The sequence below is a fragment of the Musa acuminata genome, chromosome BXJ2-2 (genome assembly GCF_036884655.1).
Source record: "Musa acuminata AAA Group cultivar baxijiao chromosome BXJ2-2, Cavendish_Baxijiao_AAA, whole genome shotgun sequence".
NCBI classification, from domain to species: Eukaryota; Viridiplantae; Streptophyta; class Magnoliopsida; order Zingiberales; family Musaceae; genus Musa; species Musa acuminata.
Genome location: NC_088339.1, coordinates 5081488 through 5108907, shown reverse-complemented (window position 1 = coordinate 5108907; position 27420 = coordinate 5081488). Strand labels below are relative to the sequence as shown.

Here is a 27420-nt window from a genome sequence, read left to right as displayed (position 1 = left end):
GAAAACTCGAATAAGAGTTTTCATGATTTCTATGAATTTTGATTTATGGAATATTGCTGAAAACAGTTTTCAACTTCCCTCTAAACCGATGAACGAATGGTCGGATTTGGAGAAGAAGTATTTTTCTTTAAATGCAAAGGCTATGAATGCATTGTTTTGTGCACTTGACAAAAATGAATTTAATCAAGTTTCGATGTGTGATTCGGCTTTTGATATTTGGAGAACTCTTGAGGTCACTCATGAAGGCACTAGCTGAGTGAAAGAGTCCAAAATCAACTTTTTGATACATGATTTCGAGCTTTTTCAAATGAAGTCAAGCGAAACCATTGGTGACATGTACACCCATTTTACGGATGTCGTCAATGGTTTAAGAGCTCTTGCCAAATGTTTTTTGGATTTCGAACTCGTAAACAAGATTTTGTGTTCTCTTTCTAAGAAGTGGGATTCAAAAGTAACTGCAATACAAGAAGCTAAAAACCTAAACAACTTACCACTTAAAGAACTAATTGGTTCATTGATGATATATGAAATGGTGCACAATGCACATGATGAACATGATGAACAAAATCACCTTCCAAAGAACAGGAAGATTTGGGACATAGAACATTTGAAGACCACTCGGGCATAAGCTCAAGTGATGGTGAACAAGAACTACTCACTAAGAAATTTAAAAAATTAATGAAACGAGAACTGAAGAACAAAAAGAACAGAACTACTTGCTTTGAACGCAAGAAAAAGAACACAAAGTGGGATGAATCGAGCTCTTCCGAAGACGAGGAGAAAATCAAGAAAGGCGAGGTGGCAAACTACACCTTAACAGCATTCAACGATGAGGTAATTGAAACCCCCTTAATTTATTTTGAAATTACTTGATGTTTTTCATGATGCATTTTCTTTTTCTTAGAATAATTATTTTTGAAAATTACATATTAAAAAAAATATTTGAAAATGCAAGAATATGATCATGCTCGTAATTTGAAAATAATAATGAAAATTACATGTTTCATGTTAATGAAATAAAATGTTAGATTTAAATCTAATGATCATATGTATGTTTTTCTTAAGAAGAAAAAATGTGTATTTTGATTATTTTTTATTTTGATTAAAACCATGCTTAATGTCTTAATGAAAATATTAAGAAATTTAATATCATGCTATATGTGGTTAAGAAGTAATAATGTGTATCATGTTGATTTCCATTGTTATTTCTCGATTTTGATTAAATAAAATCATGCTTGAAGAAATGCATAATGATGTAATATTAAATATTTTGATACTATGATTGATAATTTTATGCATGAAATTTTAAGTTATACATGATGATAAGCATGTGTTATTTTCATGAGTGTATTTGAAAAACATACGACAAAAATGTGTCCGAATGCATGAACTTATTAAAATCATTTTTTGAACGTCCTTAATTCACTCACTAAATTGCTATAATGAGAACTTTACACTATTACATGCCTTAATAACATGTTGGAAATTATGTGTTTTGGATACAAAAATTTTCATGATCATGAGCATGTTTTATCTTTATGATTGTGTTTGAAAATCTATAGCAAAACCATGTCTGAATGCATGAAAGTGTTAAATTTCATTTTTCTTGGTCCTAACAATTGATATTTTTTTATTTTCTCGATATATTATTCTCTTTCGGACTTAATAAACATATGTCATATCGAGTTTGATTCATATCATTGATTTTTGATATATGGAATCAACTAGCAAATGCATCTCTCATAGACTTATCTTGTGAAAAATATCTTTCGAGAAATGGATTTGATGATTCCTTCTTATATCTTTAGAGAAATAGTTTTACGTGCAAAGATTTGATTCACACACATATCTTGATCCTTGTAAAAATGAAGTGTGCTTTAATATCCTATCAATTTTAACTTCATTCAAGTAAGCTCACTAGTGACTTTCCTCCTTCATGCAAAAAAGATAATAACAAATAAAGAAGAAGAAGTAATGAAAGCTATCTCCATGTCATGTTTTCCTTAAGGTGTTTGTATAATTGATATCATATCACTCATTGTTGAAAAATGACATAAACCTAGTTATGGCATGAATCATTACCGCACTTACGTTTAAAACTTGCTTATATCGTTCTTCTTTTTGTTGATGACAAAGGGGGAGAAAAATATGAATTGATACTATGCGTGCTATATTTGAATGAGAAATAGATGAAATGATATGATTGCTAAATACTTGAAATGTTTGAATCATGTTAAGATATCAATAACTTGCATCGTAATTTTACTTGCTGATATCTTGCCATGTGATGAAATGCTATGATTTGTTGTTAAAATGATGCTTGCAATACTTATGCTTTTTATGATATATGTGATGTATTGCATATGATGATTAAAATTACCTTAATTTGAATTCAAGGTTTATCTTAATTATGGAATTTTGAAATAAGAATGATTACTCACCTTTGTCATGATTTAGAAATTGACATAAAGGGTCTTCCCTTCTTTTTGACAATGACAAAGGGGGCGATAGCTAGCTTGCACAATTCAAGAAGAAAGCAAAAATTACACTTCTCAAAAGAGAAGAAATTGCTATCTTGAACATCACCGAGAATTGCTAGCTTGAAATCTCAAGAAAATGCAAAAATATTCTATTTTGCCTATCTCAAGATGCTAAACATGCTAAATTTGTACTTTGCAATGGAAACAAAATTGCGAGCTCAAACATTGCAAAGGAAGCAAAAATTTGCTAGCTTGCAAACTTGCGTATTTCAAGAAGCAAGAGTTGCTTTCTTGAACATCTCTAAATTGCTAGCTTGCATGTTCTAAAATGTTATAACATTGCTAGCTTGCATGATGTAGAACTTGCTATCTTGAACATTACCTTTGTCATGATGTTATGCATAAGTTTATGCATAAGTTCATGATGACGTGTTGCAAGTATTCATGATGAATATTGTAATGACTTGAATTCAGTTTGAATTCAAAGTTCTATCAATATGGTATATTGATAGAGGGAGTTTGTTTAAACTCCGGGAGTTAAGGATAACTCCGTCATCAAGTAGTTGTCATCATTAAAAAGGGGGAGATTGTTGAATCTCGTATTTTAATGATGAAACCACTTGATATATGTTTATGATTTAATCTGCGTTTTGAGTAACGCAAGATGCTTCGATCATGATGAGACTATTAAAGCAGGAAAATCATGTTGTACCAGAGGAACATGTCAGAAGATTGGACGTCGGACCGGTGGATCGGTCGACGTATCGACAGAAGGCTTCGGGCATTGGGCTAAGAAGAGCGAGTATTGTGCCAAGGATATTGGAGTTGCGGAGTCAACTGGCCGATTGGGCAATAGGCTGCAGGAGAAGACGATGCGCCGAAGAATCGGACGAAGCGTCGAGGGACCAATGACATGCCGGACAACTTGGTTAATTGCTTAGGATTAATTGTCTCGATCAAAGTTTTGTTTTAAGTGTGCAGGATTAACTACGATGGAAGAAAGACATGCAGCAGGAGTTGCGCTGGAGTCAAGACTATGATCACGTTGGGAGTTCGAGAGCTTGACGGAAGTCCGGACGGTCGTCGGAGGTTCTACGGGAACAAATCTGAGAAGTCCAGGAGCTTGCCAAAAGAAACTCATCGGAACTCGCCATGTGGATCGTCGCAAGTCTAGGAGTTTTCCAGAAGTCCGTCAGAGCATCGCCGAAGGGTCGTCGGATGTTCGCCGGAAGAAGCGATTGACGCACCGGAGCAAGCTATAGTAAATGTCTTAAGAATTGTCGTAGTTAGCATTTAGATTAAGTTAGAAATGGGAGGTGATCCAATTAACTTAATTTGGGGGCATTTGGGCCCTTAATAGACCCAAATTGGGCCAAATGGATCAACCCATTCGGACCAGAATTCCTGCTATGAGGTGGCACCGCCAGGTTAGGAGGTGGCACCTCCCAGGAGAGGGTCTCCCAGGAGAGCTGGGCGGTGCAACCGCCCCAGGCAGGCTGTGGCACCGCTTGGGCTCAGTCTCCGAGCGAGACTGGGCGGTGCAACCGCCCCTAACAAGCGATGGAACCGCTTGAGCTCGGTCTCTGAGCTCTTCCAAGCGGTGCAACCGCCCTAGTCAAGCGGTGGCACTGCCTGAGCTCAGTCTCCGAGCTCTGGTAGGAGGTGCAACCACCCCTGATAGGAGGTGGCACTACCCAGAGGCTCAGTCTTCGAGCTTTGCCAGGCGGTGCAACCGCCTGACCCCGGAATTCCGGGAGATGACAGTTTTGAGCTCGAAATTCAAATTGAGTTGGGGCCTATAAATACCCCACCGTTTCAGCAATGAAAGGGTAACCAAAAACCACCAAAATCCTGATCATACTCTGTGTTTTTGAGCTCAAAAAGTGTTGTATGAGTTAAAAGTTCTCCTTCATCTTTTCTTCCAAGTTTTGATCTGTCAAGAGAGGAAAGAAAATTCTGTAATGGTTGTCTCCTAAGCCCATCAAAAGGAGTGAAACTGTAAAAGGGTGGTTGGCCTTCGCCTATTGAAGAAAGGCCTCTAGTGGACGTCGGTGAACTCATCGGTGGAGGAAGCCAGAAGTGGATGTAGGTCAAGATTGACTGAACCACTCTAAATCTTGGTTTGCATTTACTTTGAGCATATTATCTTTACTGCCAACCTCCTTAATAGCTTACTGCCTTATGCGCTTTTACGATCGTGTTTCAAAGTTTAGTATTTTCCGAATCGGCGTTTAGACGTAAATCAGTTTTATCATACGAACATCATATTTCAGTTTACGCTTACATTCTAATTTCCATCACAACTGCAAACTGCCTTCATAGACTTGCTTTAACTACATCTTGCTTGATCACAAGTTAAAGTGATTTACGAATTGGATTTTCTACCAAAATTGCTCTTATCGTACGAACGCAGTTTTAATCGTCGAAAGTTTTCCGCTGCACTAATTCACCCCCCTCACCCCCCCCCCTTCCCCCTCTTAGTACTCTTGATCCTAACAGCCACTTCCTATTCTCTTCTCCCCTTCTCCTTATCAGAGAATGGGCCTGAAGATTTGAGGAGCATCGTTGCAGCCCTATTATGTGGATCACCGCTAGAGAGGATGACGTTTGACCTCCTTCATCCACTCCTACAGATCTGCAATGATTCAGGGATATATGATCTCCCTTGATAACACAACTATCTCATACATGGTTTTCTATTTCGTGGGTTTTGCGCACCAATCTACGCATGACGACAAACACATATTAGGAAATTTACGTTTTTGTTTTATGTTCTTCCATTGCACAAGTGATATTGCCCCTAGATTTCCCTATATAAAGGTTCTCTCCTAAGCTTGTAAAAAGGAGAAAGAGTTGTAAGGGTAGTTGGTCCTCGCTCGTTGAAAAAAGATCGATAGTGGAAGCCGGTGGCCTCGAGTGAAGAGGAATTGGGAGTGGATATAGGTCACGACGACCGAACCACTATAAATCTCATTTACATTTACTTTGAGCTTTCTATTTTCATTGCAAACTGATTTGTTACTTTCACTACACTTATGAATATGTTTTCAAGTTAACATCTTTCGGATATCAGTTTTCATCATACGAAAGTTTTTGAATCGATGTAATTTTTTCTTAGGTGGTGGTATCATCAGAGCCCGATTTTTGAGACTCTGTCAGGTGGTCGTACTGCCCAGACTGGGCGGTGGTACCGCCTAGTATTAGTTTGCGAGCGATAGTACCGCCCAATAATGACGGTGGTACCGTTAGTACTCTAGAAATTGGGGATGAGATACTTTTTGGCTCCATTTTTGAAGTCATTTGGGTCTATAAATACCCACTCTTTCTTGCATAAAAGAGTACGATAAGTGTGAACAAAAGCCTTGAGATTTTGGTTGTATAAGTGTTGAAAAAGTGCTAAGTATCATCCTCGTCCTTGTTTTAGCTTTGTGATCAATCCAAGAGAGTTGTGAGGTTTGTAAAAGGTTATCTACTAAACCTGTAAAAAGGAAAAAGTATTATAAAATGGTGGTTAGTCTTCGCCCATTGAAGAAAGACCATTAGTGGACCTTAGTGGCCTCAATGGAAGAGGAATCGGGAGTGGATGTAGGTCACGATGATCGAACCACTATAAATTTGGTGTGCACTCTCTTTTTACTCTTCATTACTATTTGTTGATTCTCGTATTTTGATGATGAACCCAATTAATAATTATGTTTATGTTTATGTTTTAATCTGTGTTTTGAGTGACACAGGATGCTTCGATCGGGATAAGACAATTAAAGCAGAAAAATCATGTTGGGCCGGAGGAACATGTCAGAAGATTGGACGTCCGGCCGGTGGATCGGTCGACGTATCGACAGAAGGCTTTGGGCCGTGGACTCGGGCATCGGGCCAAGAAGAGCAGGTATTGTGCCAAGGATATTGGAGTTGCGGAGTCAACTAGCCGATTGGGCAATAGGCCGTAGGAGAGGACGATGCGCCGAATAATAGGACGAAGCGTCAAGGGACCAATGACATGCCGGACAACTTGGTTAATTGCTTAGGATTAATTGTCTCGATCGAAGTTTTGTTTTACATGTGCAGGATTAACTATGATGGAAGTAAGACATGCAGCAGGAGTTCCACCGAAGTCAAGACTATGATCACGTTGGGAGTTCGAGAGTTTGATGAAAGTCCGAACGGTCGTCGGAGGTTCTGCGGGAACAAATCTGAGAAGTCCAGGAGCTTGCCAAAGAAGCTTGTTGGAACTCACCAAGTGGATCGTCGCAAGTCCAGGAGTTTGCCGGAAGTCCACCAGAGCATCGCCGAAGGTTCGTCGGATATTCGCCGGAAGAAGCGATTGACGCACCAGAGCAAGTTGCATAAATATCTTAAGAAATATCATAGTTAGCATGTAGATTAAGTCAGGAATGGGAGGTGATCCCATTAACTTAATCTGGGGGCAATTGGGCCCTTGATAGACCCAAATTGGGTTGAATGGATCAACTTATTCAGACCAGAATTCTTGCTAGGTGGTGGCACCACCAAGGTCAGCGGTGGCACCGCCCAAGAGATGGTCTCCTAGGAAAGCTAGGCGGTGCAACCACCCAGGTTAGGCGGTGGCACCGCCTGGGCTCAGTCTCCGAGCGAGACTGGGCGGTGCAACCGCCCTAATCAGGTTAGGCGGTGGCACCGCCTGGGCTCAGTCTCCGAGCGAGACTGGGCGGTGCAACCGCCCTAATCAGGCGGTGGCAACGCTTGGGCTCAGTCTCCGAGTGAGACTGGGTGGTGCAACCGCCCCTATCAAGCGGTGGCACCACCCAGAGGCTCAGTCTCCGAGCTGCCAGGTGGTTGTATCGCCCCAGTCAGGAGGTAGTACCGCCAGGACCCCAAAAATCCGAGAAAAGATATATTTTAGCTCCAAGTTCAAACCAGTTTGAGGCCTATATATACCCCACCCTTTCCTGCATGAAAGGGCACCGAAAATCCAATCTTACTCTATGATTTTTAGAGCTCAAAAGTGTTGTAAAGGCTAGAAGTTCTCCTCTCTCTTTTCTTCCAAGTTTTGATCTTTCAAGAGAGGAGAGAAAATTCTGTAAGGGTTGTCTCCTAAGCCCATCAAAAGGAGTGAAATCGTAAAAGGGTGGTTTGCCTTTGCCTATTGAAGGAAGGCCTCTAGTAGACGTCGGTGACCTCATCGGAGGAGGAAACCAAACGTGGATATAGGTCAAGATTAACCAAACCACTCTAAATCTCGGTTTGTATTTACTTTATGTTCTCTATCTTAACTGCAAACTGCCTCCATAGCTTTACTTTAACTGCACTTCGCCTAATCTAAGTTAAAGCAACTTCCGAATCGGCTTTCATACCGAAATCACTTTTATCGTACGAACATCGTTTTAAATCGTCGAAAGTTTTCTACTGCACTAATTCACCCCCCCCCCCCCCCCCTTCTTAGTTCTCTTGATCCTAACAATTGATATCAGAGCCCGGTATTTCTCATTTCGGATTTACACTCGAGAGAAATGGCTCTTCAGGGCTTTCAAGAGAGCTTATCGGTTGTTCATCCACCGTTGTTTAATGGATTGGACTACACTTACTGGAAAACTCGAATTAGAGTTTTGTTGATTTCTATAAATTTGGATTCATGGAACATTGTTGAAAATGATTTTCAACTTCTCTCTAAACCGATGAACGAATGGTCGGATTTGGAGAAGAAGTATTTTTCTTTAAACGCAAGGGATATGAATGCCTCATTTTGCGCTTTGGACAAAAATGAGTTCAATCGGATTTCTACGTGCGAAATGGCTTTTGATATTTGGCGAACACTTGAAATCACGCACGAGGGAACCAGTAGAGTCAAAGACTCGAAAGTTAACATTTTATTGCATGATTTTAAGCTTTTTCGAATGCAACCAAGCGAGACTATAGGCGATGTGTACACCCATTTCACGGATGTCGTCAATAATCTAAGAGTTCTTGGTAAATCTTTTTTGAATTTTGATCTCGTAAGCAAGATCTTAAGATCCCTTCCAAAAAGGTGAGATCCTAAAATAATCGCAATACAAGAGATAAAAAATTTAAATGATTTTTCATTAGAAGAATTAATCGGGTCATTAATAACATATGAAATGACACTTTTGGAACATTTTGAACCCGATGAGCACTTGAATCACCTCCCAAAGAATAAAAAGGATTTGGAACTCCGGACAAATGAATATCACTTGAGCAATGACTCAAGTGATGAGGACAATGATGAACTTGAACTTCGAACACTAAATTTTAATAAGTTTATTGAATAAAAATCTAAAATAAATAATGAACTTGAACGGAGGAAGAGGCCTAAGAAGAGGAAGGCAACCAAGGATGAATCAAGAACTTCCAAAGGTAAAATGGCGAATTGGGCTTTGACGGGCTTCGACTACAAGGTAAGTAACTCAACTCTCTTGAATTATTTTGAAATTACTTGAAGTTTTTCATGAGTGCTTAATTTAGATAGTAGGAATAGGAAATAAAAAATTATTTTTCAAAAATTATATCATGTTTTTCTTTTTAGCATTATTGAAAAATTAAAAATTTGATCATGAAAAGTATATTGCTAAGGTTTCATGCATGTTATGTTTTGAAATGTTGAATGATGTATGCAACATTAGGGATGATAATTAATTATAATGCTTAAAATTAATCCATGCATGTGTATCTTGATAATTTTATGTCATGCATGAGTTTTTGAAGTAAATGTTGATTTGAAACTCTCATTTTAGATTAACATGTTTTTGGTCTAATCGTTTTTATAACGAATTAAGATGACATTCTCATGACATATTAAGATGACATAGTGCATATATATCTATGTATGAATTTCTTGATAGTCTTTTGATGATAGATGTGATATCATGATGTGTTTGGTCTTGACGGCTTCATGACGAAACTTATGTTTCAATTTTAAATGATGATACATGTTTTCACAAAAGACTTGAATACCCTCACATGAAATCAATTGTATGAAATGGAAATAAATTTTCTATCCTATTAAGATTAATGAATTTATTTTACCAATCTTGTGAATCTCATGAAAATAAACATGATGAATATTTTGAAAATAAATGAGTGTATCATGCATTTGGTTTTAATGATTTCTCTTTAATATACTTTTTGAAATCATACTTGATGATGAATATCAAGATATTAAAAGGATGTTATCATGGAATCATGCTTGATGATTTGTTTTTTACCTTTTCGTCTTAAATGTTGACACTTGTTTTATTAAAGGTAAAGGCATGCTTATAAGAAGCAAATCACATGAATAGAAATTTATAAAAACGAAATGTGATCCTTAACTTACTCTTTATATGGCTTGAAAATATATGTTTAAAATCTTGCTTGATGTGTTGTTTTATAAGATTTTGCCTTTACGTCTTGAACCTTCATACTTATCTTGATTTGGCATATAAAGACTAAGGCATGCTTAGATGAAAAAGAATCACTTAAAAAATACCTTTCCCATCTGATTGAGATTAATGATTTCATGATATTTTGTGAATCTCGAAATTGATTTTGTTGACTTGATTATGAGTTTCAAGTTAATGATTTGACTTGAATGAGTTTTATCTAAATCATAATCTTGATCTTGCAAAATTGGAATCATAAATAATATCTTTTGGTATTTATGAATTGATACTCACAATATGAAAGTATTGGTATTCATGACTTGAATTTGATTGAAACATTGCATGCTTAAATTAATCATTCTCCTATGTTTCAAAAATTCTTTAAATGCCTTATATGATGATTGAAAATTAATTTGCTTTATGATGAATCACGAATCATGACTTGATCTATGATATTGATATATTTTAATCATGATCCTTGGTTGTATAATTCTTTGGCTATATTAAAAAGATTTGTCAAATGAATCATGTCCTTCTTGAATTTTCTTGATATCATGACATGATTTTGTAATATGGCTAGTATAATGATTAAATTTTTTAACCATTAATTTCACCCTTCTTTTCGATAATGATAAAGGGGGAGTTAGTTTACTAACCTGCATATTTCAAAGGAAAAAAAATTTGCTAGCTCGATCATTTCATTGAAAGAACTTGCTATCATGAACACTACCAATGAATTATAAATCTTGCAATATAAAGAGAAGCAAAGAATTGCTAAATTGAAAGAATCAAAAAATGCAAAACTTAGAAAACTTGCAATATAATTGCTCTTGTCATGCTTTGTATAAAAAATAGGTTGATATCCTTAAAAGCATCGCATTAAATTTTTTAGTGTATTACAATGTATTACATGTATCACAAATTAAAATTTTTGAGACTATTATCATATCATGTTTAACAATTGATGTCTTTCATAACATGATTTCTTTGCATTATTGTCTTGTATGTATCATGTGATGATTGAAATATTGATTGATGCAAATTCATAGTTTATGTAAAAGTCTAAATCATTGGTTCCTCTCATTCTTTTCGGCAATGACATAGGGGGAGAAAGATTGCTAGCTCAAGGCAAATGCTAGCTAGCTTGTACTCTTCCCTTCTTTTTGACAAAAACAAAGGGGAGAAAGCTTTTGCTAGTCAGAACATGCAAAGAAAAGCAAAGTGCAATCTTGCACAAAAAACAAGTGTTGAATTGCCATAATTGAACTTAAGAATCTTGCTATACTTTTATGCTTATATGTTGTGATGAAAAGCTAGCTTGTATGTAGTAAAACTTGCATATCGTAAAAATTGCTAGCTTGTAGTCTAAAGAGAAGCAAACAGTTGCTATCTCAAGAAAAGCAAACATGCTAAAACTTGCACATCTTTAATTGCTAGGTTGTATGATGATAAAATTTGATACTATGTTTATCATGCAATGATTTGAACTTCTTATCTCTAAACACATAAGAGTATGAACTTCTCCTTTTTGTTAATGATAAAGGGGGAGAAGTATGATGACATGACATGTTATGCATAAGTTTATGATGACATGTTGCTTTGATTCTTGAATCCAAGAGTTTCTATCAATAAGCCATATTGATATGGGGAGTTTGTTTAAACTCCAAGAGTTAAGTTTAACTCCGTCATCAATTGGTTGTCATCATCAAAAAGGGGGAGATTGTTGAATCTCATATTTTGATGATGAAACCAATTGATAATTGTGTTTATGTTTTAATCTGTGTTTTGAGTGACGCAGGATGCTTCGATCAGGATAAGACAATTAAAGCAAAAAAATCATGTTGGGTCGGAGGAACATATCAGAAGATTGGACGTCGGGCCGGTGGATCGGTCGACGTATCGACAGAAGGCTTCGGGTCGTGGACTCGGGCATCGGGCCAAGAAGAGCAGGTATTATACTAAGGATATCGGAGTTGCGGAGTCAATTGGCCGATTGGGCAATAGGCCGCAGGAGAGGACGATGCGCCGAATAATCGGACGAAGCGTCGAGGGACCAATGACATGCCAGATAACTTGGTTAATTGCTTAGGATTAATTGTCTCGATCGTAGTTTTGTTTTACATGTGTAGGATTAACTACGATGGAAGTAAGACATGCAGTAGGAGTTGCACTGGAGTCAAGACTATGATCACATTGGGAGTTCGAGAGTTCGACGGAAGTCCGGATGGTCGTCGGAGGTTCTACGGGAACAAATTTGAGAAGTCCAGGAGCTTGCCAAAGAAGCTCGTCGGAACTCGCCAAGTGGATTGTTGCAAGTCTAGGAGTTTGTCGGAAGTCTGCCGGAGCATCGTCGAAGGTTCATTGGATGTTCGTTGGAAGTTCGTCGGAAGCTCGCTGGAAGAAGCGATTGATGCACCAGAGCAAGTTGCAGTAAATGTCTTAAGAAATATCATAGTTAGCATGTAGATTAAGTTAGGAATGGGAGGTGATCCCATTAACTTAATCTGAGGGCAATTGGGCCCTTGATAGACCCAAATTGGGCCGAATAGATCAACCTATTCGGACCAGAATTCTTGCTAACGGCGATGGCACCGCCCAAGAGATGGTCTCCTAGGAAAGTTGGGCGGTGCAACCGCCCAGGTTAGGCGGTGGCACCGCTTGGGCTCAATCTCCGAGCGATACTGGGTGGTGCAACCGCCCCAATCAAGCGGTGGCACTGCCTGGGCTCAGTCTCCGAGTGAGACTAGGCGGTGCAATCGCCCCTGTCAATCGGTGGCACCGCTAAGAGGCTCAGTCTCCGAGCTGCCAGGCGGTTGTACCACCCTAGTTAGGAGGTAGTACCGCCAGGACCCCGGAAATCCAAGAAAAGATATTTTTGAGCTCCAAATTCAACCCAGTTTGAGGCTTATATATACCCCACCCTTTCTTGCATGAAAAGGCACCGAAAATTCAATCTTACTCTATGATTTTTAGAGCTCAAAAGTGTTGTAAAGGCTAGAAGTTCTCCTCTCTCTTTTCTTCCAAGTTTTGATCTTTCAAGAGAGGAGAAAAAATTCTATAAGGGTTGTCCTAAGCCCGTCAAAAGGAGTGAAACCATAAAAGGGTGGTTGGCCTTTACCTATTGAAGAAAGGTCTCTAGTGGACGTTGGTGACCTCATCGGAGGAGGAAGCCAAAAGTGGATGTAAGTCAAGATTGACCGAACCACTCTAAATCTCGGTTTGCATTTACTTTCTTTTCTCTATCTTAACTGCAAACTGCCTCCATAGCTTTACTTTAACTGCACTTTGCCTAATCTAAGTTAAAGCAACTTTCGAATCGGCTTTCATACTAAAATCACTTTTATCGTACGAACATCGTTTTAAATCGTCGAAAGTTTTCCGCTACACTAATTCACCCCCCCCCCACCCCCCCTCCTTAGTGCTCTTGATCCTAACACTATTGTTCTCTGTTTTTAATTACTTATTATATTTACTTCAAGTCAAATACACTTTCGATATCAATTCCGATACGGGTTTAATCGAATCAAGCTTTTTAAAATTATTGAAGTTTTCCGAATCGATGAAATTTTTATCGTAAGTACTAATTCACTCTCCCCTTTTAGTGCCAACTTGATCCTAACAATAATAATATTTTTAAACATCTTAAATGATCATTAATGACTTGTACGAAAAATATTAAGAGCAAATTATGTCATATTGCATTTGTTGACATGGTATGAAGTGAAATAAATAATAAGAATGTGAGAAATAACTCCTTTATAGTTTCATTTTGTTGTTCACTTTACAATATATTGTGTATGAGAACACATCAGAATAAATTATGTCATATTACCCTAAATGATTCAAAATAACCCAAAGGATTCTTTAAGATTTGTATGAAACACATAAGTATAAATTATGTCATATTACATTTATTGGCATGATATAGAGTAAAATGAATGACAAGAATACGAGAAGTGATCCTTTATAATATTTTTATATATGAATAATCCCTTTGTAGTATTTTTCTATCCACTTAAATTGGTACACCCTATAAACTGATGCGGCTAAAACATGAAAAAAGTAATACTATTAATTTTTTTAAAAAAATTATATATTTTTAACATTAAAAGTACTATTTAAAAAAATAAAATGATAATACTTTTGAACAAAACTAAAAAAAAACTTTTTTAAGAAAAGCGATCATTAATTTTATCTAATTTATTTTAATATTCGTCGTTGGCTAAATACCACACACAAATGTAATAATAGTCAATCTACAACTTGCCTTGAAACGTGTCCATCACGCCTTATCCACAAACAAACGTTCAAAGAGAAGCCTGCACGAAAATATCGCGGGAACGACGCTATCTCGCGCACTAGGAACACGTCATCTCTCCTTTGGCGGACGTTACGAAGAATATCCACCCGATTTGAACTCCAAGCTTTCGATTCCGCGAAAACCAACGTCCGTTGCCTACCTCTGCTTATCTGATAGGTTCACATACTTCTGGCATTGGTAAGCGGACTTATCGGTGATAAGTCGGTGGAAAAGTCCGGGAGGACTGCAAAACCGCATCGAGGAAAGGGAGGAACTCGGATGGGTCGCCAAACCCTAGACATTCCCCTACCGCTTTGAATTCTCGCGCGCGCTGCTTGATTTCGACGACGCCTCCCTCGAATTCGTGGTGCCCCTGCTCTCCGCCACTACTCCAGCTCCAATTCGATCTCTTTGTCGGACTTCCTCGCCCTGGTTTGAGCTCTGATCATTGGTATGTCATCGCTAAGCCGGGAGCTGGTGTTCCTCATACTCCAGTTCCTGGATGAGGAGAAGTTCAAGGAATCGTTCCACAAGTGAGTTTCTTGCATGCTTGGCTGCTCGGTTTTGTTTCGGTTGGTTTTGGTTTGAAAGTTTCGTGTTTCTGCGGTTTGATGGCAGGCTAGAGCAGGAATCGGGGTTTTTCTTTAATATGAAATACTTTGAGGAGAAGGCACAGGCGGGAGAGTGGGATGAGGTGGAGAAGTATCTATCGGGGTTCACTAAGGTTGATGATAATAGGTACTCGATGAAGATTTTCTTCGAGATTAGGAAACAGAAGTATTTGGAGGCGCTTGACAGGTTTGTCTTTGGCTTCTCTTTTCCCTGTTTCCTTTGGTTTCGATTGATGTATAGTACATATAGATAAAAGGTTGCATCTTTGACCTATCTGATGTTTCAAAATTGTTCTGTTCTCAGGCATGACAGGGCAACGGCAGTTGAAATACTAATAAAGGATCTCAAGGTTTTCTCGACATTTAATGAGGAGTTGTATAAAGAGATTACTCAGCTTCTCACCCTTGAAAATTTTAGGTGGTTGACCTTTCCTCAAAGTATATCTGTTCGATTAAGGATTTATACATGGTAGAACAAGAAAAAGATTTGAAAAAAACGCAAAAACTACTTGCAGAATACAGGTAAAAACCGACATTTGGATAAAAAGGTTAGGAATACCTTTTCCGACTTCATCTCTTTGTGAGATTTGATTATCACTTGGCTCAATAGGTTCTATATTCTGATTGCATACGGGCAACATGAGCTGAAACTGAAAATTTGAACTTATTCTCATCAACATATAACTAACCATGCAATTATGATGCATATCAATTTTTTTTATTTGAGAGAGTATTTGAGCTATTGGCTAACTTTTCTATGGACCCGTAGATGAATCTAAACACTGAAGAGGAGAAGGTGCATCTCAATTATGAGGAGCTTGCAAGTGAAGAGACAATCAGTTAGAAGACTGATTGTGTGCATTGTGAAGAATGTGTGTTTACTATTTTGATGTGGTTATTAAAACAAAGGCAGCTTATTGGTAAATTGCAAGTATAGTTACAAAAACAAAAGAAGTTTATTGGTATATCTATTTCATTCTAGGAAATCAATCTGATATATAACTTTAGTACAAACTAAATTGGGGGTGGGGCTGGGTGGGGCTGGATTAAAAGCATAATGGTAGAAATCAGATTGGAAGCATAACATGGAATTGCCAAAACTGTTGAAAAGCAAAATTGAATTGAAACTTTAGACCCTGGGTGGGGCTGTATGCTGGTCGAGAGTTGTAATATTTGTGTTCCTGAATAGAAGATTATTGTTTTTTTTTTGGTTAAATTTTCTGGTTATTTGAGGCATTTGTTCTGAAGCCTTCTGTTGGCTGGTTCCTTAACCTGGTATATTCATATAGTTTTTACATATTTCCCCTCACTTTATTCAGATATGCTTTTTAATAAAGGCTTTTTCATTGTGTGATATAATTATGTGATTGTCAACTTTTGGTTATGTCAATTTTTGCTACGTTTGCTCCAAAATGTTTGACCAATTCTTCATTTTATCTCTCAGGGAAAATGAACAGTTATCTAAATATGGTGATACTAAGTCTGCCCGAAGTATCATGCTTATAGAACTGAAGAAACTAATTGAAGCAAATCCTCTCTTTAGGGAGAAGCTAGTTTTTCCTACTCTTAAAGCTTCACGGTTGCGAACTCTGATTAACCAAAGGTAGAAATATTGACAATGGAATTCTCTTTACCTGGTCTATTACTCTTCTAAACTAGTTATTTAGTGCTAAAGAGCAGTTTTTTTGTCATTAGCGAAGATATGCATGAACCCTTATTAAATGGTTGGTTGCTAACTTGTGGTAGCATTGCATTACAGCTTGAACTGGCAGCATCAGCTGTGTAAGAATCCAAGGCCAAATCCTGACATCAGGACATTATTCACAGACCATACTTGTGCTCCTCCAAATGGAGCTCGTGCTTCACCAGTACCTGTTCCGCTTGCAGCTGCACCAAAAGCTGCTGGTACATATACACCACTTGGGGCTCATGGGGTATGTTGGATGATGTGTTGTCCTTTATGATGAGCTTCATTTGAGGAATGGGAAATTGAGCATTTTGTTTGTTCTTATCCTCCAGCCGTTTCCACCTCAGGCAGCTTCAAATGCTAGTGCTTTAGCTGGTTGGATGGCTAATGCTGCTGCTTCATCCTCTGTCCAGTCTGCTGTCGTTACAGCATCATCAATACCTGTTCCACTGAATCAAGGTTTAACTTTATAGTTGTCCTCATCTTTGTATAAGATCTGATGAAATATTAACCCCTTGTCAAATGCCAATCAACATTATTCAACTAGTTCCTTTTTTGTGGAAAAAACAGATGGACAACCTTCCACTTCCTGTCCTGAATTGATCTTTAAGTGCTCTATCTTCTGTGAAATAGCCTTATATCATTTCCTGTCCTGTCAGCATATGTCGATGGAGATATTGACTTGGCACTCAGAGGTCATAACGATTTTGATGAAAATTATGATTTGAGGTGCCTTCCTGGATTTTTAATTTTTCCATGTCATCCATTTGGGACTCTGAGGTCATAACAAATTTGATGAAAATGATGATTTGACACTCATGGTGCCTTCCTGGATTTTTATTTTTTCCATGTCATCCATTTGGGATGCTAGTTGATCCTTAGGCATGAGTTTGAGAAACTGAAGTTGCCAACTTAGGCTTCTCATTTAAGTTATATGGCAACTGGGCTTCAAATCAGCATTGGACAGAAGGGAGTATGAGGGTATTTCAAGAAAGGTCAAGAACTTATGAAGGCAACTGAGTCATAGAGGGGTTCACTTTGCAAAGAACATGAGTACAGAACTTTCTATTCAATTTTCCTGTGATTTCTTGGATTCTTTATGTTCTGTAGAAATTGTATTTATGATTATGAGTTTATTTGTCCATCCCTTTGTCAATATTATTTACAGTTGCATGTTCTGGTTAATATGCTAAAACTATTTGCTGCCAGAAAATAAAGGTGAATATGAGAAAAGCTAATTTTGTTGTAACTTCTCTCTTTATCTACCAGTTTCTATCATGAAACGCCCAAGAACTCCTCCAAATACCATCAGCATGTCGGACTATCAAAATGTGGAATCTGAGCAGCTGATGAAGCGTCTGCGGCCTGGTTCACATCCAGTCGATGAGGCATGATGAAATTTCAAATATCAATGTTGCAAGTTTGCAATGTTCAAATGTAATTTGTACTGGATGTGTTCTCATTGATTTTACAAGTAATGGTGTTTTCCCTATGCAGGTCACATATCCTGCTGCTCTTCCACAAGTTACATGGTCATTGGATGACCTGCCAAGAGTTGTAGCTTGCTCCTTGACACAGGGATCCAATGTGACTAGCATGGATTTTCATCCTTCTCATCACACAGTACTTCTTGGTATGACTCCATTCTTTGATTGTATCCTGGGGGATGGGGAACTTATTCCATGTTGGTTAGATATTTTCAATCTTATCCTTTTATTTTCCAGTGGGATCTGTAAATGGTGAAATCACACTATGGGAGATTGGTCTCAGAGAAAAGCTGGTGTCAAAGCAGTTCAGAGTATGGGAAATGGCTGCTTGTTCACCGCAATTCCAGGTCTAAAGAAGAACTCACTCCTGTATTTCTTTAATTCAACTTGCAAACTGTCAGTGATATATTCCATGTGATGGTATAAGTACAAGAACATAGCATGTGGTGCTTTCATAGTCTCTCTTGCTATGTGTTATTGTGTTCTTAAATGCACTCTGGCCTTAATATACTATTTCAATTGAAGTGCAGACATAAAAGAATAAGCTATAATTCTCTTGATGCGGTTATTGTGCCATATGTTTGGTGATTAGGATTAGTGCATAGTGACAATGGCATTAGCAAGGAAAATTTTTATTATAAATACGGTAACATCATATGAGGATAAAATAAGATAATAGTATAGGAAGTTTAACATGTCAATAGAAACTAATTAAGTGCACACTGAACTAGTGGTAGATCAATTTGGATCAGATGCTGAATAGAAGGGGAATACCATAGAAGATATAGTTAGAAATAAGAAGTATTATTACCCTTGGATAATTGGAGGTAATTTTTGGAGCGGAGTTAAATGTTTGTGAGCTTTGGTATAACGGTAAGGTTGCTCGTTTATGACCTGAGAGGCTTGGGTTCAAGTTTCAAAAACAGTCTCTCTAAATATAGAATTATGACTATGGACATTGATCTTCCCCCAAATCTGCATCAGTGGGATCCTTGTGTGCTGGGTTTGCCCTTATTTAGCATAGCTAAATGCTAGGCAAGATCAAATGTTGCTGACCTCATAATGCTGCTGTGTTTTGTCTAGGGTCAACTAGCTGGAGTATCTATTAATGGTTGATTTGTGACTCACCGCTTGATATCAGTGCATGATCTTGTTGACTAAAACAATTAATGGAGGCTTATTGAAATGCATTTTAAAATCACAATGTTATCATCATTGTAGTTAAATGCTGGCATGGTTAGTATGGGCATGGTGGCCATAAAGAGTGTCAGTGTAATGCTAACACAGTCTACATTAACCAGCAAAGTGCACCATGCTGGTGTGCATGGGTTAACATGTAATGGTGCATACAGCCTTACCGAATACTTCAGCTCCAAGTTGTGATTGCCTTTACTATTCGTTCTGTTCCAGGTGGCCTTGATTTGTTGTCCCTTTTTTTTTTTTGGGCAAAGGGTAAGTGGCAAATGGGGATTCGATCCCAGAACCTTACGATAAACTGTCAATGTCTTTATCAGTTAAGCTAGCTGGCACCTTCGTCTTTCTCTCATATCTTTCCAAACTGTAGACCTTTGCTCAACCTTTTTGTCTTTGTATATGTTGTCACCATTCGATGCTTTTTAGAATTTAATTATATTTGCTTGTTGGTCTCCAAGGTCCTTGTACCTCTATTTGAGGTTGGAAAGTTGTGTTCCTTATGTCTGAGCCGACTTTTGGCTGAAGTATTTGTTAATAATTTCTTTGTATGCATCCTTGCCCTTTCTTTAGGGCAGTATTTTGCTTTTTGATGACTTCAAATATCAAACAAGAGAAGAACTTGGCATTTTTGAATTGCTTTGCAGGTCTATGCTTTTTAGTAGACCATGCCAAAAAGTTCAGTAGGATTGATAAATGGTTTTGTACTAATGTCCATGAGTTTGTCAGTATGCTGATCTGTAAGGTGCAAGTTCTTTAGATATTTTACTGGTCCATGTATGCGCAATATTATAATTTTCTCTGATTTTATTGCCTGAACATGTCTTATAACTTTCTGCCAAGTAAACATTTTTCTCTAGATGATGCACATCATTTATTTTCTACTGCCTGAGTAATAGACAATTCTGATACTGGTATCTCTCTTTCGAACTCAATTTGCTTGATATGTGTTACACATTTTACAGAGTGCCATTGTCAAAGACTCTTCTATATCAATTACCCGAGTTATTTGGAGTCCAGATGGAAATTTGATTGGTATTTTCTTTTCTTGGATAAGATCCAATCATTTATTTAATTTGCTTAGATTTGAGTTGTATATACAGGGATTGCATTCACGAAACACTTGATTCATTTACATGGATATCAGGCACCAAATGATCTCTGCCAAGTTATCGAGGTCTTGTGAAACATTTTGATTTCTTCTTACATTAGATGTATCAGTGGCTAAATACTTTGCTTTTTTTTAACAGATTGATGCTCATGTTGGAGGAGTCAATGACATAGCATTCTCTCATCCAAGTAAACAACTTTGCGTGGTCACTTGTGGAGATGATAAGCTTATAAAGGTGTAAACAGTCAAATGTTGTTCTCTTTTATTTTTTGGTGTTGTTCCTTTCAATGGTTTTCAAAGAGATCATGCACATCTGTAGGTGTGGGATTTAAATGGTCAAAGGCTTTTTGTCTTTGAAGGACATGAGGCACCTGTCTATTCTATTTGCCCCCACCGCAAAGAAAATATTCAGGTATGTTAATACTGGTTCATGTTTACCTAGCAGCATTTTTCTTAAAGTATTCCTCTGTACTGTGGACTGTTCTTAGTCAATTTTTGTAGTATCAAACTTTACAGCTGTGGTCATTCACTTGAACTTTTTGCTAATATCTCTAGTTTCATCCTTGTGATAACTTTAAACTGTTTTGCATTTGTAGTTTATCTTCTCAACTTCCCTTGATGGAAAAATAAAAGCATGGCTGTATGACAATATAGGGTCCAGAGTTGACTATGATGCTCCTGGGCGTTGGAGTACCACAATGCTTTATAGTGCTGATGGAAGTCGGTAAGATGATTAATACTGAAGATATATATGTGTACATATGTATGTATGCATGCATACACACATATATGTATGTGTGTGTGTGTGTGTGTGTGTACATGCATACATATGTATGTCTATTGGCCATTAACTGTCTATTGGTTAAAATGCAGATTGTTCTCATGTGGAACTAGCAAAGATGGAGACTGTTTTCTTGTTGAGTGGAATGAAAGTGAAGGATCCATAAAGAGGCAATACACTGGCTTCCGGAAGAAGTCCACTGTTGTTGTGCAGTTTGATACTGCACAAAATCATTTTTTGGCTGCTGGAGAAGATAATTTAATAAAATTTTGGGATGTAGACAACATTAACATGCTTACAAGCACTGAAGCTGATGGTGGACTTCCTGTAAGTATATTGTATGTAGTAAAGAATTGGAAGTACTTTTATTTTATTGTTTGACATGGGCATATCAATTAATTCAGAGTCGTCCACGATTGAGATTTAACAAGGAAGGAAATCTTCTTGCTGTTACAACTGTAGATAATGGCTTTAAGATACTAGCTAATGCAGATGGTCTTAGGATCTTACGATCCTTTGGAAGTCGCTCCTTGGAACCATTTAGAGCTCAACATGAAGCTTCTCCTATCAAGGTGAGAACCTCCCTTTTCAAAATGAATATACATACCGGCTTTCTTAGCAGTTCATATTTCATAATCAGGTTTCATGTTCACCTGTGGTGGCAAATATCTCACCAAACATCAGCATTGTGGACCGTTTGGACAGAAATTCTCCTGCAAAGCCCTCTATTATTCTTGTATGTTCCATAAAAGAGTATATTTTTTAGGGCCTCACGGGCATAGTGCTTTTTCCTTTTCTGCTATTTTTTGGAATAAATGGAGAAATTGTGCTGTTTATTATTTTCTTGAATAAACATATGTGTGTAGCATTATGAATTTTTTTACCAATTCCTCCTTGAAAATATTGGACTTGACTACTGGACAAACTCATAATTATAAAGGAAAACCAAATATACTATATCATTTTGTTCGATGTATATGCTTATATATGTATCTTTATGCTTGTATATTTTTGCTTTAACACCCCTGGTTTTATTCTCACATTGAATAACACTAGATTGTTAATACTTAACATTTTGAGTCAGTGGTTTAGAACTTAATTAAATTAATACTCGAATTGAGATGATCGAATACTAGAGCATGGTGAGAAGATCAAGTAGGAAAGCATTACCCATTGAAGGGGCTCTAGAGCACATCACAACATGGAGCTACCACTGATCTAAGCCTCACATGCACTATGCTAGGGTTTGATTATAGGCATTGCTGAGGATGTTGAGACTTTAAGTGGGGAGATCATAAATAATCCCAATTTAGTTCCACATCAGAAATTGGCTAAGACAAAGTAACTTATAAGAGTTTGATTGAGTATGCTACTAAAATTTTATTGGTTTAAGTTCAATGAAATTAATTAGTGTAGTACTGTTAATCTTAGTAGTTAAGGCTCAACGAAGTTGATGAGTTAGCTATCCATCAGGTAGGGTCATGACACTCACAGCATCCAGCAAGTAATTGATGCTTTCATTTAAAGAGATTTCGATTCTTCCAGATTGTCTTATCTTGATGCCCCATAATTTTAGACTTCCTATTTGTGTACTTGTGTATCCAATAGTAAATTTGCAGCAATATTAAACAACACTTAAGCATAATGCTTTTAGTATCTGTTAAGGGCTTGGCTTTATGGTCAGTAACTCCCTGTTGATTCTCAAGTTCTTGACTTAGAATTAACTTGGCTTCACCTACATTCTGCCTAGATGTGGAGTAGGATTCAGTTTAGTCTTTTCCTTATGTTATAAGATTGGGTTTTGTTGCAGAGTGGGGGTGATCCAACTCCTAGGAATGTAGATAATAAGCCAAAAATTTCAGAAGAGTTGCAGGATAAGATGAAGTCATGGGAGTTGGCTGAAATTTTGAATGCAAAACAATGCCGAGTTGCTAGCATGCCAGATACTGATTCTGCCTGCAAGGTGCAAGCACTGAGTTCGTTTTGTAATTAATGCTGGTAGTGTTATATATTCTGGAAGTTAAAGGGTTTGCAATCAATAATAAAACACAGGTTGCAAGGCTTCTTTACACAAATTCTGGTGTTGGCTTATTAGCTTTGGGGTCTAATGCTATTCAGAGACTGTGGAAGTGGAGCCGCAATGAGCAAAACCCCAGTGGCAAGGTATTCTTTTATATTTGTTGTGTACATTTCTTTTAAGATACTTGATGAGGAAGGATTATTTAAATTGGTGTGCTTTTAAAGGCCACTGCCAGTGTTGTTCCACAACATTGGCAACCAAACAGTGGTCTTCTTATGACTAATGATGCATCAGATACAAACTCTGAAGAGGCAGTCCCTTGTATTGCGCTTTCAAAGAATGATTCATATGTCATGTCTGCATGTGGCGGGAAAATTTCTTTGTTTAATATGATGACATTTAAGGTAGTCTCAGTGCCTATCTCCAATGTAACTTATTTTGTGTTGAATTCTTTGTGTCAAAGGTGTGCACTTTTGTACCTTGCAGGTAATGACAACATTCATGTCCCCCCCACCAGCTTCGACATTTTTAGCATTCCATCCACAGGACAACAACATTATAGCAATTGGAATGGAAGATTCAACCATCCACATATACAATGTTAGGGTGGATGAGGTAATAACTCTGCTGAATTATGCTGATTTGTGATGCTGTTGTTCATACTGGCTTGGTTTTGCCTATTTTTGTCAGGTCAAAACAAAACTGAAGGGTCACCAGAAGCGCATAAGTGGGTTAGCATTTTCAAACAATCTTGGTATCCTTGTATCTTCAGGTGCTGATGCACAGGTCAGTAAGAAAATTGGTTGTTGGTTTCCTTACATACGTCAGATCTTCAAATCTTAATCTATGTTAACGTTCATAGGTAACTTGTCTGTATATGCATGCCTAGAAAACCATTCATATTTTAGAAATTTCAAGTTGGTTGAAATTATAATTCTTCTAGTTTTCTACTAAGGTTATGACCCATTTGCTCTGATTTTAGTTGCAATATGTGTACAAGGGGCAACATTTTATGGTATTATACCACTAAGATGTTCTCTAACAGAAGATTCAACTAGTTCACAGTGAGCAGATAGAAGGCAGAAACCTTTGCATCAAAATGGCAATGTTACATTTTATGGTATTATACATGAAGCATGTTATGGTTATGCAATGAGATTATATTGTTGAGTTCTCTAAATTTTGAACTTTTCATATTATGCTATGAGATTATCTTCTCCATATTACTAACCATCAACTAAATTTAATCATATTCACTAGATGTTTAGGCACTTAAGTTGTGTATGTTTCAGGTTTGCTGAAACTTGATTACCTACAATTTGCCTGGCACATGATCCTGTTTTATGGCACTAGTCTCTATGATTTAAGTTTAAATTTCTATCTTTTGGTTGCCCTATGAGCCATTGTAAATGGTTTTATTTTCCTGTTACCAGATTCAGTTGAATAGTTTTAATAGTCTGATGACTGACATTAATATTTGCAATTTATAGGTTTTCTGTTAAACATGAATATTTGATGGTACGACTTATTTTTTTCAGCTTTGCATATGGAACACGGAGACCTGGGAGAAAAAGAAATCTCTGGCTATTCAATTGCCTACTGGAAAGACACCAGCTAGTGATACCCGGGTCCAGTTTAATTCTGATCAAAGTCGCTTGTTTGTAGTCCATGAAACACAGCTAGCTATATATGATGCCTCCAACACTGAGCGTATCCAACAGGTGATATATAATAGTGAGATTTGTTTCACCATGGTTGTGCTCCACTATTTCTGATGAATGTTTTCTTATTATACAGTGGGTTCCTCAAGATGCCCTATCTGCTCCTATATCATATGCATCATACTCGTGCAACAGTCAACTTGTTTATGCTTCCTTCTGTGATGGTAATATTGGTGTGTTTGATGCTGACAACTTGCGATTGCGATGCCGAATTGCCCCATCGGCGTACATGACTCCTGCTGCTGCAAGCAGGTAGTTTAACTTTGGTATCATTTTTTTTATTTCTTGCAGCAACAAAAGAATTTTCTTTTGAAAAATTGTAGTTTCACCTGAGACAGCAGTATTTCTCCTACCATCTTTTATCGTTGGAACAGCTGCTGTTCTCTCTAACTCGAGTGTTTTTATTAGAGTGTCAGTAGAATTGCAGAGCTCAACTGCTGATAAACAAGCAATTTCATTTTTCAGCAACCTGCCAGTGTACCCTCTTGTCATTGCGGTGCATCCACAAGAGCCAAATCAGTTTGCTGTTGGTTTGGCAGATGGAGCAGTTAAAGTATTCGAGCCTTTGGAGTCTGAAGGAAAATGGGGAGCTCCTGTACCGGTTGATAATGGGGTACATGGTAGCAGGGCGCAAGCATCATCGACTACAAGCAATTCTGCAGTGGACCAGCTCCAAAGATGATTGTTGCATCACTGTAAATGTTCTAATCTTTAGACCAAGAACCCCATATTTGTGTTGTACCAATTGTAGGTTTCATTTAACTAATTTCAACTTTTCTTTTATACCTCTGTATGTGATTCCTGAAAGGTAACCATAAAAATAGAATCAATAAGAATGGATGTGTATGTTTGATACTAGTTGTGAGATACTAATTTGATACTTAAAATCCTTGTCGTGACAATTGGTTTAGATTTATTGTTTGACATGCTCTACTTCAATTTCTTGGGCCTTTATTTTCTACTGAAAATTAGTCTTTGTTTGTATATTCTATAAATAGAAAATAAAAATTATTAGATTATGTGGTCTTATTTAATTAGGTAAGATATATTATAGATATGATTGGATTCTAATTATGGTTATTGGTTAATAAAAAGAAATTCATGTTAAAGTAGGATTCTTTAGGAGATAACCTTGATGGAAGGAATTTTTCTAATAATTTATCCTAGACCCTTTGCTTTCACTTGTAAATAGACAGAATCTCTAGGGGTTAAAGAAAATGCATCTCAATACAGTTGATAGATTAAAGTTTTTCTCTCAATCTGCCTAATCCATGTGGTCTTGTGAAAAAATAGAAAGAGAGGAGAAGGATTTAGTTCTCCTTGCATATTGATATTCAGATCATATAAGATTTATTCTTCTGAACAACAATGAAAGGTACGCGTCGTAATATTGTTAGATCTAATTGTATTTGATTTCAATCTTGGCATAAAAGTTTTTTCACATTACAGATAGCATGATTATAGATTTTATACTAACAATTGGTATCAGAGCCTAGGTTCTTGAGATTAAATATATTAGATCTATTATTTTTGTTTACGATGCATAAATGATTCATTGGATATTATTGATATGTTTTGCTCTATCACTAATTGTGAACAATGAAAGCCGCTGAAGGGCCATGTACCACCTTGCAACGGCACATCACGGTCGCGTGCGGGCATAGGTCCGCTTGCGAGCGGTGGCTGCACCACGCAACGTGCGCGTCGCAGCGGTTGGGTTGGGCAACGTGCGCACTGCAATGCATGCGGCGGCGATCACACGTAGGTAGGAGTCGCGCGTAGCTAGGGAGTGCCAAGGCGAGCATAGGTCGCACATGGTAGGAACGGTTGTGGTCGTGCTCAGGTAGTGGCAACGGTCGTGGGCGGGTAGGCCGCGCCCAAGCAGCAGCGGTCGCGTGCGTGCACAGGCCACACGCGTAGGCGGCAGTGGCAGTCGCGTGCTGCCAGTCTGCACCAAGGCGGCGGCCAACCGCCACAACGACCACGCGCGAGTACAGGCAACGCCTCACGTGCAAGCGGCGGTGGTGCAGCTAGGGTTTTGACATATGTATAGTTTTGCCCTTAAGGTTAAGTTTTTTTTATCAAATTATAATTTTACCCTTTACAATTTCATAATTCAAATTTATGTCTTGTCAATATATTTACAGTTTTACCCTTATGAAATTAAGAATTCTAATTTATATTCTTAATTATAAAAGTGATAAATATGATTTATTATAATTATGATTGAATTTGATCATGATTATATTTTTTATTGGATTTACTTTTTTTTATTAAAAAAATTATATTATAGTTTACTTTTATAGTTTTCTCATATGATTTATTAATTGCATGTAGTAAATAAAATCTAATTATTGTTCTTGCATATTCATTTGGTTCACAAGTGTATATATGAAATTGTGAAATGATAGTTATCTTTCACATAAAAGCTCTTCATGATTTATATATTATCATGATTATAGTTATCATATGAGTTTTCTTTATACTGATCAATATTTAATAATTATTATAGTTGTTATTTTATTATTGAACTACTTAATCAAGATAAATAAATTTATGAATATTATTTGTAATTTATCTTCATAAGTTTTATCTGACCGATAGCTGCTAAAGTAGCCTGGGATGGTAGATTTATGAGATATGAATTATAATAAATACCTTTTTATTTATAAGACATTT

General features: G+C 37.3%; 1 protein-coding gene across 2 annotated transcripts; it reads left to right on the top strand.

The window, feature by feature from the left end:
* The first annotated feature begins 14340 nt into the window (after positions 1 to 14340).
* LOC135605129 (protein TPR1-like) lies at positions 14341 to 25599 on the top strand. Of its 2 annotated transcripts, XM_065094858.1 has the most exons (25): positions 14341 to 14665; positions 14751 to 14930; positions 15048 to 15161; positions 16188 to 16346; positions 16503 to 16677; positions 16763 to 16889; positions 17700 to 17818; positions 17928 to 18063; positions 18155 to 18264; positions 20074 to 20143; positions 20212 to 20285; positions 20359 to 20454; positions 20539 to 20631; positions 20816 to 20943; positions 21093 to 21327; positions 21405 to 21572; positions 21641 to 21736; positions 22811 to 22963; positions 23053 to 23163; positions 23245 to 23424; positions 23507 to 23635; positions 23711 to 23806; positions 24559 to 24741; positions 24818 to 24993; positions 25207 to 25599. In XM_065094858.1, exons 1-25 carry the CDS (start codon positions 14586 to 14588, stop codon positions 25421 to 25423), a joined length of 3405 nt encoding a protein of 1134 aa, XP_064950930.1. In that variant the 5' UTR covers positions 14341 to 14585; the 3' UTR covers positions 25424 to 25599. The 2 variants fall into 2 exon arrangements, with proteins under 2 accessions (XP_064950930.1, XP_064950931.1); XM_065094859.1 differs by lacking the exons at positions 14341 to 14665; positions 14751 to 14930 and having other exon boundaries at positions 15063 to 15265.
* The last annotated feature ends 1821 nt before the right edge of the window (positions 25600 to 27420 follow it).

Excerpts from the sequence above, each read along its gene's own strand:
- LOC135605129 (XM_065094858.1), top strand. The coding sequence starts at position 14,586 with ATGTCATCGCTAAGCCGGGAGCTGGTGTTCCTCATACTCCAGTTCCTG. Across the intron at positions 21,328-21,404 it reads AAGCTGATGGTGGACTTCCT|AGTCGTCCACGATTGAGATT; the intron begins GTAAGTATATTG and ends CAATTAATTCAG. Across the intron at positions 23,425-23,506 it reads TTAATATGATGACATTTAAG|GTAATGACAACATTCATGTC; the intron begins GTAGTCTCAGTG and ends TGTACCTTGCAG.